Raw genomic sequence first — 18,035 nt, 5'->3', positions numbered from 1 at the left:
AGGTCGTGCACGGCCTTACCTTGGCCTCCAACACCATCTGATCTGAACCCTCTGGACTTTTCTGTCTCGCGTTATCTCGAAAGTGAAGCGCACAACAGTCCTGCTGATGCTGTCGAAGAACTGGGGCAGCGAACTGTAAATGGGTGAATCAGAGCCCGGTTAGATTAAGACTTAATCGAAAAGCGTTTGCACAAACTAGGGCAACATTTCGTATTTATTTCGGAAGTACGTTGCGAATGACACGTCTGCGGGCGGACTAGTGGTGACTGGAACGTTTTTGCTTTACTTCTCGCATGCTTTCACCAGTGTGAGCTTTCACTGTCAACACTCTTTAGAGCACTACGTGTACTGCCTCACAGAAAAGACGCGGCTGCATGTCATTGTAGCTCCGAATACGTACCATCGACAGGGATCTAAGTGACGAGACATGCAATTCTCTGTGGCACGCGTAACGGCCACCACACTGCGTTAGTGTTGTTCCTGTTTAGTGTTGCTACCAGACATGGTAGCGTACATATGGTAGCGTCATATGCTGAATGATAACTGAAGTACCGCGTACTCATGTGAGACAGCGTTATCAGCACCCGACATTTTTTTGAAAGGGCCGTCATTGTGGGTCCCCATGTGGCCGGCTGACCGAGTCGTGCAATATCCACATTATGGGCATACAGGTGTGACAACTGCCCAGTCTTGAACCGCATAGGAACGTGAAAGCAGGCATAAGCACCGTCAAGCTTCCAGTAGACAACTTCTCATCATTGCAAACGACTATTGCCGTGTTGTGCGCCAGACACATGGAAACCCTTTGACTTCTGCATCTGGCGTCCGTGAGCATATAATGAACTACTGCAGCATTCTGTCTCATGCCGCACCACTGGTCGCAGACAGGTAGCGGCCGGACCATGGTACAGATTTAAGAGAGCTGTCTGAATCGGCGAATCAAAATACGGTAGATAGCAGTTCAAATGGTTCAAATGGCTCTGAGCACCATGGGACTTAACTGCTGCGGTCATCAGTCCCCTAGAACTTAGAACTATTTAAAGCTAACTAAACTAAGGGCATCACACACATCTATGCCCGAGGCAGGATTCGAATCTGCGAACGTAGCGGTCGCGCGGTTCCAGACTGTAGCGCCTAGAACCGCTTGGCGACTCCGGCCGGCAGATAGCAGTTGACTTCCTTTTCATCACTGAGGTGCATTCCGGGACAAATCTGAACTGTGTGTTAAAATACTGCATTACGTGGATAAGAAACGAAGCCAAACTTTCACAGTAACATTTTCTCCATCACGCTTTAACCATGCTAACGCCCCTTCTTATAGTCTCTGAAGTATGAAGAGCTATGGATTACTGTTTGACATTCACATATAAATTCGTTTTCTCTATGTCCTTAATTAAGTTGGCCGAATGTCACGCACATAAAGTGATAATCGTATCTCCCTTCTCAGTCCTAAGCATCAAGTGTTATTCAGCCGAGTACATGACTGTTGTACCGCTTGAGACGCAAATGATGATTGTAGTTGCTGGGGTCCTCAATGTCTTAATTACTCATTAAGAAAAACTGTACTTATAAACATTTTTTCAATTGTAAAAAAAGCGAGTATCTTAGAATTATTCTTGTAAGTTATATAACATAGAAATCAAAATTTGTGAGTGAACACACTACATAATATTGATGTGGACAGCGAAACAACTAACAAAAGCGGAAGTGTGTATTAGATAAAGCGTTTGCAGTCACAGCTGAGCAGGAAGATGAAAAGACAATACCAAAAGGAGCAATGAGAAGACATGGTGGCGTGAATCGGTTCCACACTCAGTAGTTTCCTTCTATTATTGTGTTAACCACGTCTAAGAAATACGGATGGATCTACTGTCGTCACACTCCTTTGTCCTATGATGTGCGCTTATTCTTTTGCTGTCAATGTTTTGCCGGTCAGTGTAAGTACAGCTGCTATAGCCGTTTATGGTGTTACTCTTCTTTCTTAGACATCCTCGTCTTTTTATGATCACTTTTATTGTTTCTTACAATACTCCTTTGAGATGGAAGAAAATAGTTTTTGTAAATAAATTCTGTTAGTACATTCCTGACAGTTTACTTATGCATGTAGTGCACTATACATTATTTGATTATTGTATGATACACAAAGGTTCGACAGGTTATCAATGGACGTGAACCTTTATTGTATTTTTAAAATAGTATGTTTGAAGAGGGAGAAATAACGTGAATGTGAGCACTGAGTCGAAGAAATCTCGACGGAATGCACACGATGTCCAAGTCACGCTCACGCTTGCGCGCGCGCGCGCGCACACACGCACACACACACACACACACACACACACACACACACACATAGATAGATAGAGAGAGAGAGAGAGAGAAGGGCCGTACTCTCCAACAAGTCACGCTACACGCAGACTACCGCCAGAAAGGTGCCATTACGGCACTGTCAACTAACTGCCTGTAACTGAACGCAATGTGAATGCACCACTTTTCGCCAGCGACTTGAAATTTAAGACACGGTGAGCAAAGGCACTGCCCACTCACTAGAGAGGAGAGGAATGACAGCCATCTTTGATGTCAGAAGATGAATAAGACGCTATTACAAACTTTATCTATCGGGAAGAGCATCGCCATACGGACAAGTGGAAATAAACGGCGTTCGGACAGATCTCCGAAGTAGAAAGGCGAGCCAGGATGACAAGTGAATTGCAACGTAAATAACCTGTTCATTGGAAGGCCACCACACGGGAAGGTAACTGCTTAAAGGCGTGCACACACACACACACACACACACACACACACACACAGGCGCGTGCAAGCAACTTCGTGCAGAAAAAGAGAAAGTCTGTAAAATAAATAGACCCAGAGAAAAAATAAGCAGCCTATCGCAGAGGAGGGACCGAGTTCGCCCCACAAAGAAAAAGTTGCCTTCAAAGACGAGCTGAGTTAAAGAAAAATAGAAACAGAAACAAAATAGCAGGGCATGGAAGAAAAATAAATGCCGGTCTTGGCGCGTTCAAAGAAAAGTGCGCGCGGCGGCCTCACACGCCCAAAATCCCCCCCTCCCCCCCCCCCCCACCTTTTACGTCTTCCACAAGACAAAAGACCGGACGCGCAGAGAGGAAGAGCGTGCGAGCAAGTTTATGGAGAGAGAGATGGGAGAGGGAGAGAAAGAAAGAAAGAGAGAGAGAGAGAGCATAAAGCTCTGCTGCGTGACGTAGCCGTGGAGGCCCGAATTTGAGACCCGCCGGGCGGCAAAACTAACTCGCATTCGGTTCGCCGCTCCGCCTTTCGCGGCTGTGTAGGCAACGTGCATGTCCCGAGTTTCAACTGTTCCGGTCCGCTGCCGTCGTTTATGGAGGCCCGGGTCTCGTTCAGCCGTCACTGTGGTAACCGGGCCTCCGCCGTGTGCTCACGTCGGGACACGCATGTCTTCAGGTCAGCCGAGCTCCGAGCAGCTGTCACGTGGATTTCCTGCTTAGCGTCTACTCAGTGCGGTGTGCCCAGCAGAGGTAGCTTAAGAAACTAAACAGTATGCAGTGTGCAGAACAGTAGGTCACTCTTAATTTACCCACGATATCGGTGGTTGATTCCCTGGCCGTCGGCCATACAGCATATGTTGCGCTGCATCAGTGAAGCTAGACATGTCTTTGCCACGCATGTGAATGTGGAAACAGGAGCTACTTGTTAAGAATGAAACGCAGCTGCAGTCGACAAAAGCTTTGTGTTGGTGAATATATAAATCTACTATGACAACGCGTTATGTCTGAAACTCGTCTAGGTGTAAATAAAGCCTTATGAATAGTGAGTGGTTGTGTATTTCAAGTAGCATAGCTCACTATCGATATTCCCGGGAAAGTCCATGGTTATCGCTACACACTACTCTGATGGTAAGGAGGTTCATTACGTTTATTATGCGGTGCAAATGCACACCGAATTGTTCAGGTTTTTCATCACGAAACAACATAGTAAATTTTTTGTCCGCATACAGTAGACAAAGGGGCATATAGACTGTAAGTTTCACTGTGGACTTTATCAGTGTGACGTCATGTCTGTGTGATTAACTGTACTATTATCGGATAACAGAGCAAATCAGACAGGTCGTCCGCCGTCTGGAAAAGACACTCGCCTTTTGCGACGACAACTGCGCAGTTCCCTCCGGTAACCGCACAGTTTGCACAGACTTGTCGTTACGTCACTTGAACCTCCACCTGTTGTCAACATAACCTCCCTGAAAGAGAGAGAGAGAGAGAGAGAGAGAGAGAGAGAGAGAGAGAGAGAGAGAGAGAGACAGAGAGAGACGGTGTTTTACCTTCTATTGAAGGCTGCTGGAATCTTCGGAAACTTTCGGGTATAACTTCTGCTACTCATACTGCGTGAAAAGAAGGAAAAGCAGCCACGTATGAAGTTTTAATAGAAGAAAGTGATATTTCTGAAGCCTGACTTGACTGGTGGTAGTGAAATGAACGAAACAAACGATCTTCGATCCGCTCTTCGAAAAGAATTATGAAGACGCAGCGTAGCTGCAAACACGCAACGAACTTCAGCTCTTCATTTTCTATCACCACTCGTCTCTTTATTCCGAGGGACAGTGCACAGTATGACAAATGGTTCAAATGGCTCTGAGCACTATGGGACTTAGCTTCTGAGGTCATCAGTCCCATAGAACTTAGTACTACTTAAACCTAACTAACCTAAGGACATCACATACATCCATGACCGAGGCAGGGTTCGCACCTGCGACCGTAGCGGTAGCGCTGTTCCAGACTGAAGCGCCTAGAACCGCTCGGCCACGCCGGCCAGCTACAGAATGACATAACTGAGAGAAAAATGACTATAGCTTGTCAGATTTCAGTTCTGCAACTACAAATTTTGACTTGGAAGGATAACTGGGCAGCTGGACTTCAGATAGTTAGGCTCCTTATTGCGAAGCTGTTAAGTCGGAGAAAGCAACAAGCATCATCCCCATTTTTTCTTTGATCGTTTCAGTTTAGCAAGAAGTTAAATCGTCCCATGTATAGATATGGTGTGAATGTGGGAAAAACCGAAGACAGATTTTTAAAATGTGGGTTTTTACCAATTTCATCTACTAATTTAGTTAAGTATATCGATCTCAGGGACCGCAGTTGGCTCTAAGCACTATGGGTCTTAACATCTGAGGTCATCAGTCCCACAGACTTATAACTACACTCCTGGAAATTGAAATAAGAACACCGTGAATTCATTGTCCCAGGAAGGGGAAACTTTATTGACACATTCCTGGGGTCAGATACATCACATGATCACACTGGCAGAACCACAGGCACATAGACACAGGCAACAGAGCATGCACAATGTCGGCACTAGTACAGTGTATATCCACCTTTCGCAGCAATGCAGGCTGCTATTCTCCCATGGAGACGATCGTAGAGATGCTGGATGTAGTCATGTGGAACGGCTTGCCATGTCATTTCCACCTGGCGCCTCAGTTGGACCAGCGTTCGTGCTGGACGTGCAGACCGCGTGAGACGACGCTTCATCCAGTCCCAAACATGCTCAATGGGGGACAGATCCGGAGATCTTGCTGGCCAGGGTAGTTGACTTACACCTTCTAGAGCACGTTGGGTGGCACGGGATACATGCGAACGTGCATTGTCCTGTTGGAACAGCAAGTTCCCTTGCCGGTCTAGGAATGGTAGAACGATGGGTTCGATGACGGTTTGGATGTACCGTGCACTATTCAGTGTCCCCTCGACGATCACCAGTGGTGTACGGCCAGTGTAGGAGATCGCTCCCCACACCATGATGCCGGGTGTTGGCCCTGTGTGCCTCGGTCGTATGCAGTCCTGATTGTGGCGCTCACCTGCACGGCGTCAAACACGCATACGACCATCATTGGCACCAAGGCAGAAGCGACTCTCATCGCTGAAGACGACACGTCTCCATTCGTCCCTCCATTCACGCCTGTCGCGACACCACTGGAGGCGGGCTGCACGATGTTGGGGCGTGAGCGGAAGACGGCCTAACGGTGTGCGGGACCGTAGCCCAGCTTCATGGAGACGGTTGCGAATGGTCCTCGCCGATACCCCGGGAGCAACAGTGTCCCTAATTTGCTGGGAAGTAGCGGTGCGGTCCCCTACGGCACTGCGTAGGATCCTACGGTCTTGGCGTGCATCCGTGCGTCGCTGCGGTCCGGTCCCAGGTCGACGGGCACGTGCACCTTCCGCCGACCACTGGCGACAACATCGATGTACTGTGGAGACCTCACGCCCCACGTGTTGAGCAATTCGGCGGTACGTCCACCCGGCCTCCCGCATGCCCACTATACGCCCTCGCTCAAAGTCCGTCAACTGCACATACGGTTCACGTCCACGCTGTCGCGGCATGCTACCAGTGTTAAAGACTGCGATGGAGCTCCGTATGCCACGGCAAACTGGCTGACACTGACGGCGGCGGTGCACAAATGCTGCGCAGCTAGCGCCATTCGACGGCCAACACCGCGGTTCCTGGTGTGTCCGCTGTGCCGTGCGTGTGATCATTGCTTGTACAGCCCTCTCGCAGTGTCCGGAGCAAGTATGGTGGGTCTGACACACCGGTGTCAATGTGTTCTTTTTTCCATTTCCAGGAGTGTACTTAAACCTAACTAACCTAAGGACATCACACACATCCATGCCCGAGGCAGGATTCGAACCTGCGACCGTAGCAGCCGCGTGGTTCCGGACTGAAGCACCTAGAACAGCTCGAGCACTGTGGCCGGTGGACCGCAGTTGGTTAGATTTGTAGCACATTGTAACTGAAACGTCTAAATACACCCAGTCAGCAAAAAAACACTTTAGGGTTGTCCCAAGTGAAGATAAGCCGCTTATGGTGACCGAATTTTGTGGCTAGAAGCGAAGACTATTAAGCAGTCTTTTGTAGTCAGTCACCACCTTCCTCTCCTTATGCGAAAATATTTTTCTGACGCCGACCTATATAGAGAAAAATGATAATCGTAATAAAATAAGAAAAATAGTAGCTAGCACTGAAACATTTAAATGCTCGTTTTTCCCATGCTGTTCTTGAGTGGAATGGTAGACAAGGTTCTGAAAGTGATTCGATGAACCCTTCGCCAAGCACGTAAGTGTGAATGGCAGAAAGGTTATGTAGACGCAATTGCACAGAAACGTACGTAGTAAAAAGGTAGCACGTTGCGGGTTAACAGACTTTCAAAGTACGATAATAGTCGGTGTAAGGCGGTTAAGAACTACCTGTACCGGGACTGAACTGCGCAGCCTCAGCTGTCCATGACCGAGTATCACTTGGGCTTCCAGGATTTTCAGCCACTCTCAGAGTAAAATTAACATCAGATATGTCCACTCTACTTGATTACTTGCATTTGCACCTGTGAGGAGTTAAACAAAAGTCAAGGGATTGACAAATCCTTAAATGTTGAATAATAAATAAATTGAAATAACAGAGTGTTACATAGTTCTCTGTAAAGAGCAAATTCAGATCAAAATATGAAATAAAACCCTTTCTTTTAGTTTATATATGAACTTAAAATAATGTTTAGTCATATCTGGACATTCAACAGTGCGGCATACTTAATTTTCCGTAAACGGTCATCAGTATAAATTTTCGTGTCTGCTAGTACGACATACTGTAGTACTGTACAACTGCATACTAAATGATTTTTGCAATCTGCTAGCCAAAAAAGTCGTGTTCAGGAAATGGTATTAAAGTCATAGAAAATATTAGTCTGTAATCGTACAAAGCAAACCTAAAATTCAGTTTAAAGTAATTGTAGAGAATACCATGGTTAATCGGCTACGCTGTTCAACAGAGTATAAATGATACCCGCTGGTAGTAGAATACCCCGGCAAAATGACGTCAGTCAGTCCCATCGTTGTGGTCCATTACTACATCAGCAAATGATTCATACAGGTCCTTATCATAGACAGAATTACTGATTTAGACAGCAGTCGTTTCAAGATTTACATTTTCTTGTACTTTTGTCACCGAATTTTACTGGAAAACAATATTATCCAAATCATAGAAATTTTCCTGAAATCATATGCTTTTTTATTGTTTTTTGATAAAAACATGACGTTAGGCATGGAACTGTAGAGCAGGCGGTACGGTGTAAAAGATCACGAAATCTTTTTGGGGGAGAAAAGCCTGTTAAGGATCTCCATAAATGAAAAACAACTCCTTACCCCCGATATCTAATCATATCAAACCTCTTACAATACTTTTCAGCTATCATCTTAAGGTCGACTCTATTAATGACTCTTTTGGGAGTGGTATTTGATTCATGCGCCACTTCCAGAAACTAATCCGCGGAAAGACAATCAACGAGAAAGACTTTAAAACGAACAAACCTGCTCTTTGATGACCGCAAGTGATTCAAGAGGATTCTCAAATTACGGAACAGGAAGAGAAATACGACTCTCATGAATCTCGTTACTGCTGGTGCAGCGAGCGATTTTATGTATTCTGCCCGCTTACTCTCAAACGTGTAATACTTACAGAAATCAGGTACTCTCGGATACGGTTACCATAATAAACAGCGGCGGGCATGTTTACTTTAATAGCGACCTAATAATCACAATTTATTTTACATTGTAGATTAATCAATTTAATTTTGAAATTCCCATCAGATGCGGCGGGCCGCAGCCGCCGCGCCGTAGCGCACTCCGTGCGTAACGCGGGGCATTTCCCGATCGCCTCCGAATCGATAGGAGAAACTGGTTCTTCCCTATCCCATTAACGACCACTCTGAATTTAGATTAATCTAACAGCTACTCGACCGGCGTATTAACATACGATTATTATAATTGTGATTATTACTGACGCGGCGATTATGGTAATTTTGACAGACGACGTGGCATGAGGAGGAAGTCATCCCGTCCGTGTTCTCTGTGACGTAACGGGAATCTCTGGCTGCACGACCTTGAAGAGGCTGACCCGCCTTCCCGACGAGCGGGCCGCTACTTGATTTCCGCTGGGAAGTGATTACACGTAAAGGCCTTCAGTTCTTCCCGAAGCTAGGTCGCTGTATTCTTAATTTCTTCTTGTTACGTCGTGTCCTCTTGCCTAGTGTACATAAATGGTGACGTTCCTGGTCGTGCCTAAGTAAAAATAAGTCAGTATAACATTCCGGAAACAATTATGCAGAGAAAGTGAATGTGTTTTACAATACCTTTGAGCTAAAACTTGATTCGTATTGTCACCTCTTCAGATTCAAAGAAAAATGCTGTATCTTGGGTACATTTTGTGCCTTTTAAGCCGGCCGGTGAGACCGTGCGGTTCTAGGCGCGTCAGTTTGGAACCGCGTGACCGCTGCGGTCGCGGGTTCGAATCCTGCCTCGGGCATGGGTGTGTGTGATGTCCTTAGATTAGTTAGGTTTAAGTAGTTCTAAGTTCTAGGGGACTGATGACCTCAGTAATTAAGTCCCATAGTGCTCAGAGCCATTTGAACCATTTGTGCCTTTTATTTTAGGATGCATATTAGGGCATATACGTCTGCAGCATTTCTTTCGCACACAGTTTGGAAAGTTTGAGTTCACGCTCCATGAAACGCCCTGTATTTTAGACACAAGACTCGCATTCGCGAAAACGGGGCATCAGATCCCCAAACAGACGTCCAGATTTACGTTTCACGTTGCTTCCCTAAATGACAAAAGGCAAATTCCGGCATGATTCTTTCGAAAAAGAGACAGCCGATTTCCTTTCTAATTCTAGTTCAGTTCTGCCCTCAAAGGGACGTTAAATCCCAATTTGCCTTCGTTCTTCCGTGAGAAGAATATCTGTTGATTAAGGTCGGGTGATCCACACACGCAGAAAGCTTTAGAAGGCTTCGAATAACGCGCGCGCGCACACACACACACACACGCGCACACACACACGCACGCACACACACACACACACACACACACACACACACACACACACACACACACACACATCTGTAAAAGAAGTAACTCGGCGGATAGATATTAGACAGGATCTCCCACTTCCTGACTGTTTGAGACGTGTCGTCGATAACACAAGAGACAAAGTACCAAATCTGATTTGATACAGATACCACAAGAATCGATAGCGGCCACGGACCACGAAAAAAAGAATTTCAGCTTTACATGAGAAGACGTGCCTATGAATATTTTAATCAACATATTGAAAAGTAGCATAGGATTGCAAGGACGGGATGAAGAGCTGTGGTTGTCGGTCGGTGGCTTGATGGGAAACTCCAAGACACTCACCATCATGCACACTTCATGAAGGAAGATTCTTCCACTATCGCCTTTCCTATCTTCTGTTTTCGTTCTTTCTAAAAATATAGTTACGGTTTATAATTATATTTTCCAATATTTCATCAAATGGCTCTGAGCACTATGGGATTTAACATCTGAGGTCATCAGTCCCCTAGAACTTAGAACTACTTAAACTTAACTAACCTAAGGACATCACACACATCCAAGCCCGAGGCAGGATTCGAACCTGCGACCATAGCAGCAGCACGGTTCCGGACTGAAGCGCCTAAAACCGCTCTGCCACAACGGGCGGCTGATATTTTGTTCATTTCAAAAATATTTATTATCTTTTGTCTATTCATCTTAAACGAAAGAATATTGATTACTTAAGAAAAAATTTTTCGAATTTATAATATGTCTTCAAGTTAGGATATGTCATAATCTCTTCTCTGTCTTCATAAATTCCTGTCTTCCATTCATAAATCACTAATTTTACGATTTTCGTTTCCTAATTTTTTGTTTAAGTTTACAAGTATTTAAAGCTGCAATATTATTAATCCTTACTAAAAGTTAGAAATACCAAATAAGTATCACATTCTGTACGTGTACAACTTCGTATTGTGAAAATGCGACCCTTCTTAGTAACAAGGTGGCAAGTCCTTTGTGAATGCTAGCAAATAAATAAATAAATATACGACGCCTTCCATCTGTACTGGGGAAGGTGATCAAGGAGCGGAGCGATTGCACTGAAGGCATGTAATACGGTGAACTTCTGACAGAAAAGTCTGGTATGAACTGTAGCAGTGTTGTCACTACTTTTTACCCAACCCAAGAACAAAACATTTCCTCGGATTTGGTTTTGCCTTGAAGAGAGTCAATCCTCTGACTTGCCAGTTGTACGAGGGTGACTCCAAAAGAACTGCACACTATTTTTTTAAGTCTATCTTTTATTCCACATGTTTGAAAGTTTGAGAGTGTTTAGATACATCCTTTAGGAACAATATTTTCATTTCTCCACATAATTTACATCCCTCTCAACTGCCTTACGCCATCTTGGTACCAGCGCCTGTATAACCCCACAGTAAAATTCTGGACCAACCTGTTGGAGCCACTGTTTGGCAGCGTGCACAAGGGAGTCATCATCTTCAAACCTTGTTCCACGAAGAGAGTCTTTCAGTTTCCGAAAGAGATGATAGTCACATGGAGCCAGGTCAGGGCTGTAAGGCGGATCGCTTCCATGGTTTTTTGAGTGACATGTGGCCGTGCGTTGTCGTACAACAGCAAAACATCCTGCTTTTGCCCATGTGGTCGAACACGACTCAGTCGAGCTTTAAGTTTCTTCAGTGTCGTCACATATGCATCAGAATTTAGGGTGGTTCCACTTGGCACGATGTCCACAAGCAAGAGTCCTTCGGAATCGAGAAACACCGTAGCCAATACTTTTCCAGCAGAAGCTGTGGCTTTGAATTATTTTTTTCTTGGGTGAATTTGCATGATGCCACTCCATCGATTACCTCTTAATCTCTGGTGAAAAATGATGGAGCCATGTTTCATCACCTGTCACAATTCTTCCAAGAAATTCATCTCCACTATTCTCGTACTGTTCAAAAATTTCGCTGCATTCCGTTTTTCTTGTTTCTTTGTGAGCCACTGTCAACATGCTGGGAACCGACGTGGCACAAACCTTTTATAACGCCAACACTTCGTATTCTGTAAACACTTCCTTCCCCTATCCGAACGTAGCGTGACAATTCGTTCATTGTGATGCGTCTGTCAGCAGTCACCAAATTCGTTAAATCTCTGCACATTGTCTGGAGTGTGTGCAGTACGAGGACAATCCTCAATATTGCCGTGCCCGCTTTCATCACGTAACCTGCTTGCCCACCGACTGACTGTACTGCGATCGACAGCAGCATCTCCATACACCTTTTTCAACCTCTTGTGGATGTTTCCCACTGTCTCGTTTTCACAGCACAGGAATTCTATGACAGCACGTTGCTTCTGACGAACGTCAAGTGTCGCAGCCACCTTGAAGACATTCTGTGACGGCGCCACTCACGGGAACAGGTTGAACTAAGTTTGAAAACAAGGGGAAGGATGTCTCTATACACATGCAGAATGAAAACTGTATTTTTACGAAAATAGTGTGCATTTCTTTTGGAGTGGACCTCGTACGTCCCAACTTTTCCTCTGCGCAATCACGCCCATATAGTTTCCGTCTTGCGCAGTGAAGCTGCAAATGTGAAACATTTGGACACTGAGATGCGGCAGCTGAATGAGCCTTGGCTGTGTGCGCTTCCACGAATTCCGTCACGGCGGCACGGGACAGTCATGTTAACGGCCGCGGCGGAATCCCCTCGAGAGCGACCTGCAGCGTGCAGGTGATAAAGGAGCGTCGGTCCGTAATAACCGTAACTCGCGACCGCAGCCACAGTGAAGAGAGAGAGAGAGGGAGAGAGAGAGAGAGAGAGAGAGAGAGAGAGAGAGGCGCCTCGAGACAATGCCGATCAGAGGGCGCTGGCGGACCGGCCCGGTCTGCGCTGCGCTAGCCGAGTCGCTTCTTGCGGGGTCCGCCGCAGCCACGGCGGCCGTGGATCCGGCTCGGCCGTCGGTAATAACAAGGCGGGCGTTTGTCGGCTCGGCGCATTATGGAAAAACAAACACGATGGCGATAGCATCGCGCGGACAATGGGCCCCCCGGGGGCCGCCACGCGGGCTGCAGAAGGATCGGGATAGCGGGGGAGGGGGGTGATGGACATAGCGACGGCGCGCGTGCCCTCCCCCCCCACACACGGCGCGCCCGGCGCCGTTTCCCTCCATTTAACACGCTATCTCCGCGGACGGAGGAGGAAGAGCGAGTGCGGCCCGCGCATGCGAGATCTCCGTCCGGCGGGCCGCTGCCTGGAAACGGCGGCCTGGCGGGTCCGCGATCCTGCTCCCCTGATACCGCAACATCGCGATTGCTAAAAATGTACTGCGCGCCCGCGGACGGCTCGGCGCGGCGAGTCTATCTCTCTGTTTGTTGTTACAGCCTCGAGTTGTCTGCCCCGTGCCGTGTCGGGTCTCGTCCGTCATTAAATTCGGCGACTGTCGGCTGATACCTATCGTGCATAAGGTTCCACTCCATTTCCAGTTAAAACACTTAATCTGCTACTTACCTCTCAATCCCACAGAAATTAATCCGTCCCTCGAAATAATGGAACGCTGTAGTGCACGCTCCTGACTAAGCAAAATCATTTAATATTTTTATTCAGTCATGGTTGTTAGTCAATACGAAAATGTTCACGACACTAGCTTCAGCAAGTGTTTGTCATAAGCAAAAAAAAAAAAAAAAAATGATTCAAATGGCTCCGACCACTATGGGACTTAACTACTGTGGCCATCAGTCCCCTAGAACTTAGAACTACTTAAACCTAACTAACCTAAGGACATCACACACATCCATGCCCGAGGCAGGATTCGAACCTGCGACCGTAGCAGTCGCGCGGTTCCGGACTGCGCGCCTAGAACCGCTAGACCACCGCGGCCGGCTGTCATCAGCAAATGCGATATGAATATCCACGGAAACATTCGACCAAAACTAAAAAATAAGTTGAACGAAACTTTTTGAAACTACTAAATCGACATTTTTCGATGAAAATGACTTCCTGCAAACAGTAGTGTCAAGTTTTTTGTAAGAATTAGTGACACAGACAAAGTGGCCGCCAGGATAGCCGAGAGCGCTAACACGCTGCTTCCTGGACTCGGGTAGGTTCCCTAGAACAAACATCGCCAAATCCGTTGTAACCAGGCCGACCCTACCATCGCTGCGGGAGTATGGTGTAAGCCAGGGGTCTCCAAACTACGGCCCGCGGGCCGAAACCGGCCCGCGAAGGCCGGCAAACCGGCAGGCGTTAGCTGACCGGACATCCCCGGTATCCGGCCCGCCAAATATTTGAGGTGGTACCTATACTGTCAACAATTGAGTTTCGAGGCCTATCGCGACCAATACACCGCGACATTGGCTCTGGTACTCGCTACAAGGCTACATAACTAAACTTACTGTTGCGCCGCTTGAAATAACAATGCGTTGACATACTCTACCTCTGTTACTTCTTGCAGTGGTAGTGTTGCTAACAATCATTTTGAGATTTCGTTAACTTTGCAGGACGCTTTCGTGATGAATGTGCAGTGACACACTTTTTTTGTCGGTGAAATTCACCAGAATAAAATATGCCAGAATTTCGGTCAGGTACGTCCACCAATCGAAATTAAGTAATTAAATAAACATCGTAGTTCGTTTCAGTGCTAGCTATTCTCACAACCTTAGATTTTTGCGATTTAATCTTTCCTTTAGCCTTATATTACGGTTATCGTGGAGTGCTAGGGTGCTTTAATGCCACTAGGTAGATCTTGGCCCTAATGACTTCGTGGAGGAGTTAATCTGGGCCGCGGACTAATAAATTTGGAGACCCCTGGTGTATGCGAAAGAAAGAAAGAAAGAGACACGGACAAAATAATAAAAATAAATTTGGAACGCTGATATGCGGATAACACTATACCAGTCTTTAGAATTTGCAGAATCAGTTTGTCTGCTACTGATGTGCGGATTAGCCGCGACAGCAGCTAAAACACCTACTTTGGCATCATCATTTGTTGCAGGTCGTGGTGGACGTTTCACATGTGGCTGAACACTTCCTGTTTCCTTAAATAACGTAAACTATTCGGTGAACGGTCCGGACACTTAGCTGATGTCGTCCAGAATACCGAGCAGCATATATAGCACACGCTTGTAGGGCATTTTGATCTCAATAGCCATACATCAACAAAATATTTACCTTTTCCGCAATTGGTAAACGGTCCATTTTAACACGGATAATGTATCACGAAGCAAATACCGTCCGGACTGACGGAATGCTACGTGATACCATGTACTTATACGTTTGTGTCTATCACAAAGCGAAAAAAGTGGCCCAACTAAAACATTCCTATTTCTTTACGTACTACACGAATATGTAATAAAAAATGGGGGTTCCTATTTAAAAAAAAAAACGCAGTTGATATCCGTTTTACCTATGGCAGCGCCATCTAGCGGGCCAACCATAGCGCCATCTGGTTTCCCCCTTCAAGCTAGACGAGTTTCGTTCTTTGTAGTTTTTTCGTTTGATGCTTATTTTGTGAGATATTTGGTCCGGTCACTATCAATGGACCACCCTGTATACTCGCGACTTCAGCATTTAAGAACACGGAGGCGACGCTAGCGTAAAAAAGTCCTTAATCTCGCTATCGAGCGTAAGGAAAAATTTTTTCTGCGGAGCCTTTTAGATTTAAATTGTAACGGTCGAATTTCTGAAGACGTAGATGCATTCATAATGGAATTTAGTGACGAAGTACTGATCGAACCGTCTGTTATTAGTTTGGCAAGTTTCGTATCATTGTCGATACTTTTGTACTCGAGCAGGTAGTAAGTAGATCTTACAACACTGGCGGTAACCTGTTCAAGAGCATCCCACTGCGGAAATGCAGGGTGCGTCAAAAAAATGTATACACACTTTGAACTGTCACAGACAATTTATTTCCCGTTCTACAAGGTTAAATATCTGTGAGAAAGTAATGTTATGTTTCCTCAACAGGTGGCAACAGCGGCAAGGAAGTAACTGCAACATGGCGGACTTGCGTTTGAGCTTTGAAGCGCGGAAGCAGATAACTAAGTGATACTGGAAGTTTGAGAATGTAGCTGCTGTTCGAAGACAGTGGAGAAGTGAGTATGGTACAGAACCACCTTCAATGTTAGCAATTACACGTCTGCGAGACAAATTCGAAATTTATGGAACAGTGTGTGATGTGCATAAAGGTCGATCTGGGCGACCTCGTACAGCTGTAAGTGATGATTCTACAACTGCGCTCTTGGAACTGTTTCAGCGTTCTCCTCAAAAATCTTCAAGGCAAGCGGCGCGTGAGAGTAATGTAAGTGCTAGTAGTGTGCTACGCATTCTCAAGAAAGGCAAGTTTCGTGTGTACATTCCAAGGCTGGTGCAACAGCTAAGTGACGACGATCCAGATCGAAGGTTAGAATTTTGTGAATGGGTTCAGGAGATGGTGAGACATGAACCGGGATTAACGGGTAGCATAATTTGGTCGGATGCAGACCAATTCAAACTCAATGGAACTGTCAATAGGCACAATTGTGTGTACTGGGCTGAAGATAATCCTCACATTACAGTTGAAAAGGCTGTGAATTTGCCTGGTGTAAATGTGTGGTGTGGTTTGTCTGCAAGGGGACTCCCTCATTGGGCCTTTCCGCTTTGAAGGTACTGTTACTAGAGAAACGTACCTAACAATGCTTGCTGACTTCATATTCCCTGCCATTCGTGCATTATACGGTAATGATGAGTTTTATTTTTAACGAGATGGCGCCCCGCCGCACTATCGTAGGGACGTACGAACATACAGGAATCAGTGTGCCAGGCCAGTGGATAGGACGCAAGGGACCAATCGAGTTTCCTGCACGCTCTCCAGACCTCACACCGCTGGATTTCTTCTTATGGGGCACAGTAAAAGATGAGGTGTACAAACGTAAACCACGTAACCTGGACACACTTTGGAATGAGATTCAGGCGGTGTGCGCAGAAATCTCATTGGACACTTTGGTACGATGTACGGAATCAGTTGTGACTCGTACTCAGAAATTTATTGATGCTGAAGGCCACCAGTTTGAACATTAATTACATTTGCAAAGAACATTTATGTCCATTATAATTATCCGGGCTGTTATGCCGTGGTCGGTTGATGAATTCTGTGGTGATTCCCAACGTTTCGTCTCCGACTGCGGGAGACATCTTCAAGGGGGTCCGTAGCTTGATGGATGGTCCAACACACACACTGGCTCGCTACTGTGTGTGTGTTGGACCATCCATCAAGCTACGGACCCCCTTGAAGATGTCTCCCGCAGTCGGAGACGGAACGTTGGGAATCACCACAGAATTCATCAACCGACCACGGCATAACAGCCCGGATAATTATAATGGACATGATATTTCCGGCCGTGAAAGTTTACATTTTAGTAAAGAACATTTATTTTTCCAGTTGGGCTTTCAGCTTTCAATTGCCAGAAATTTAACACTGTAGAACGGGAAACAAATTTTCTATGACGCTTCAAAGTATGTATACATTTTTTTTGACGCACCCTGTATTTAAGAGGATGTGAGAAACGGGAATGGCGACCCTCTCTTCCCTCGATGGCGCCGCTTATACGTAGGCAGAGGCGGCGTCCTACCTGTGGTAGTCCTTCTTGCAGTAGATGGAGCCGTCCTTGGCGAAGCAGGTGCCCTCGCCGTCGAGCGGCCTGCGGCAGGCGTAGCATATGAGGCAGTTGGCGTGCCACCGGCGGTCCACGGCCAGCAGGTAGTAGCGGTCGCAGATGCGCCTGCCGCAGCCGGCGCACACCACCGCGTCCGCCTGCGGCGTCGCCGGCGGCGGCTGCGGCGCCTGCGACGGCGGCTGCGGGGGCGGCGTCGACGACGCGTCGTCGAGGCCGCGCCGGCCGGCGCTCAGCTGCGACGCCGCCGACGACGAGGAGGGCGTGCTGCAGCCGCTGCTGCTCGCCTCGGCGTCGCCCATCGAGGACGAGTCGCACGAGGTGAGGGGCAGGTTGGGCGACAGATCGCGCGACGGGTCGTACGCTGCGCCGGCCGCCTGCTGCTGGTGCTGCTGCTGCTGGAACACAAAGCGCGGCACGTCACGTCACAGCTTGGCCTCATTACGACGACGATACTCGTTGAAGCCTTAAATGTGCAAGCTACTAACAGATTGAGCCGTGCGTGGCTCGTTTTCCCGCCATCATGT

At 46.8% G+C, this 18,035-nt stretch overlaps 1 protein-coding gene across 1 annotated transcript in view; it reads right to left on the bottom strand.

Moving 5' to 3' along the window:
• The window catches only part of LOC124795588 (protein apterous-like), a 322,294-nt gene extending 304,484 nt beyond the window's left edge, over positions 1–17,810 (bottom strand). The window contains exons 1-2 of the mRNA XM_047259659.1: positions 17,796–17,810; positions 17,467–17,669 (exon numbers count right to left, since the gene is read on the bottom strand). Of these exons, the coding sequence (XP_047115615.1) occupies positions 17,467–17,669; positions 17,796–17,810 (218 nt within the window). The remainder of the gene's footprint in view (positions 1–17,466; positions 17,670–17,795) is intronic.
• Positions 17,811–18,035: the final 225 nt, after the last annotated feature.

This window comes from Schistocerca piceifrons, chromosome 4 (assembly GCF_021461385.2).
Source record: "Schistocerca piceifrons isolate TAMUIC-IGC-003096 chromosome 4, iqSchPice1.1, whole genome shotgun sequence".
Classification (NCBI taxonomy): Eukaryota; Metazoa; Arthropoda; class Insecta; order Orthoptera; family Acrididae; genus Schistocerca; species Schistocerca piceifrons.
Note: the sequence above shows the minus strand (reverse complement) of the source record. Positions and strands in the feature narration are given on the sequence as shown.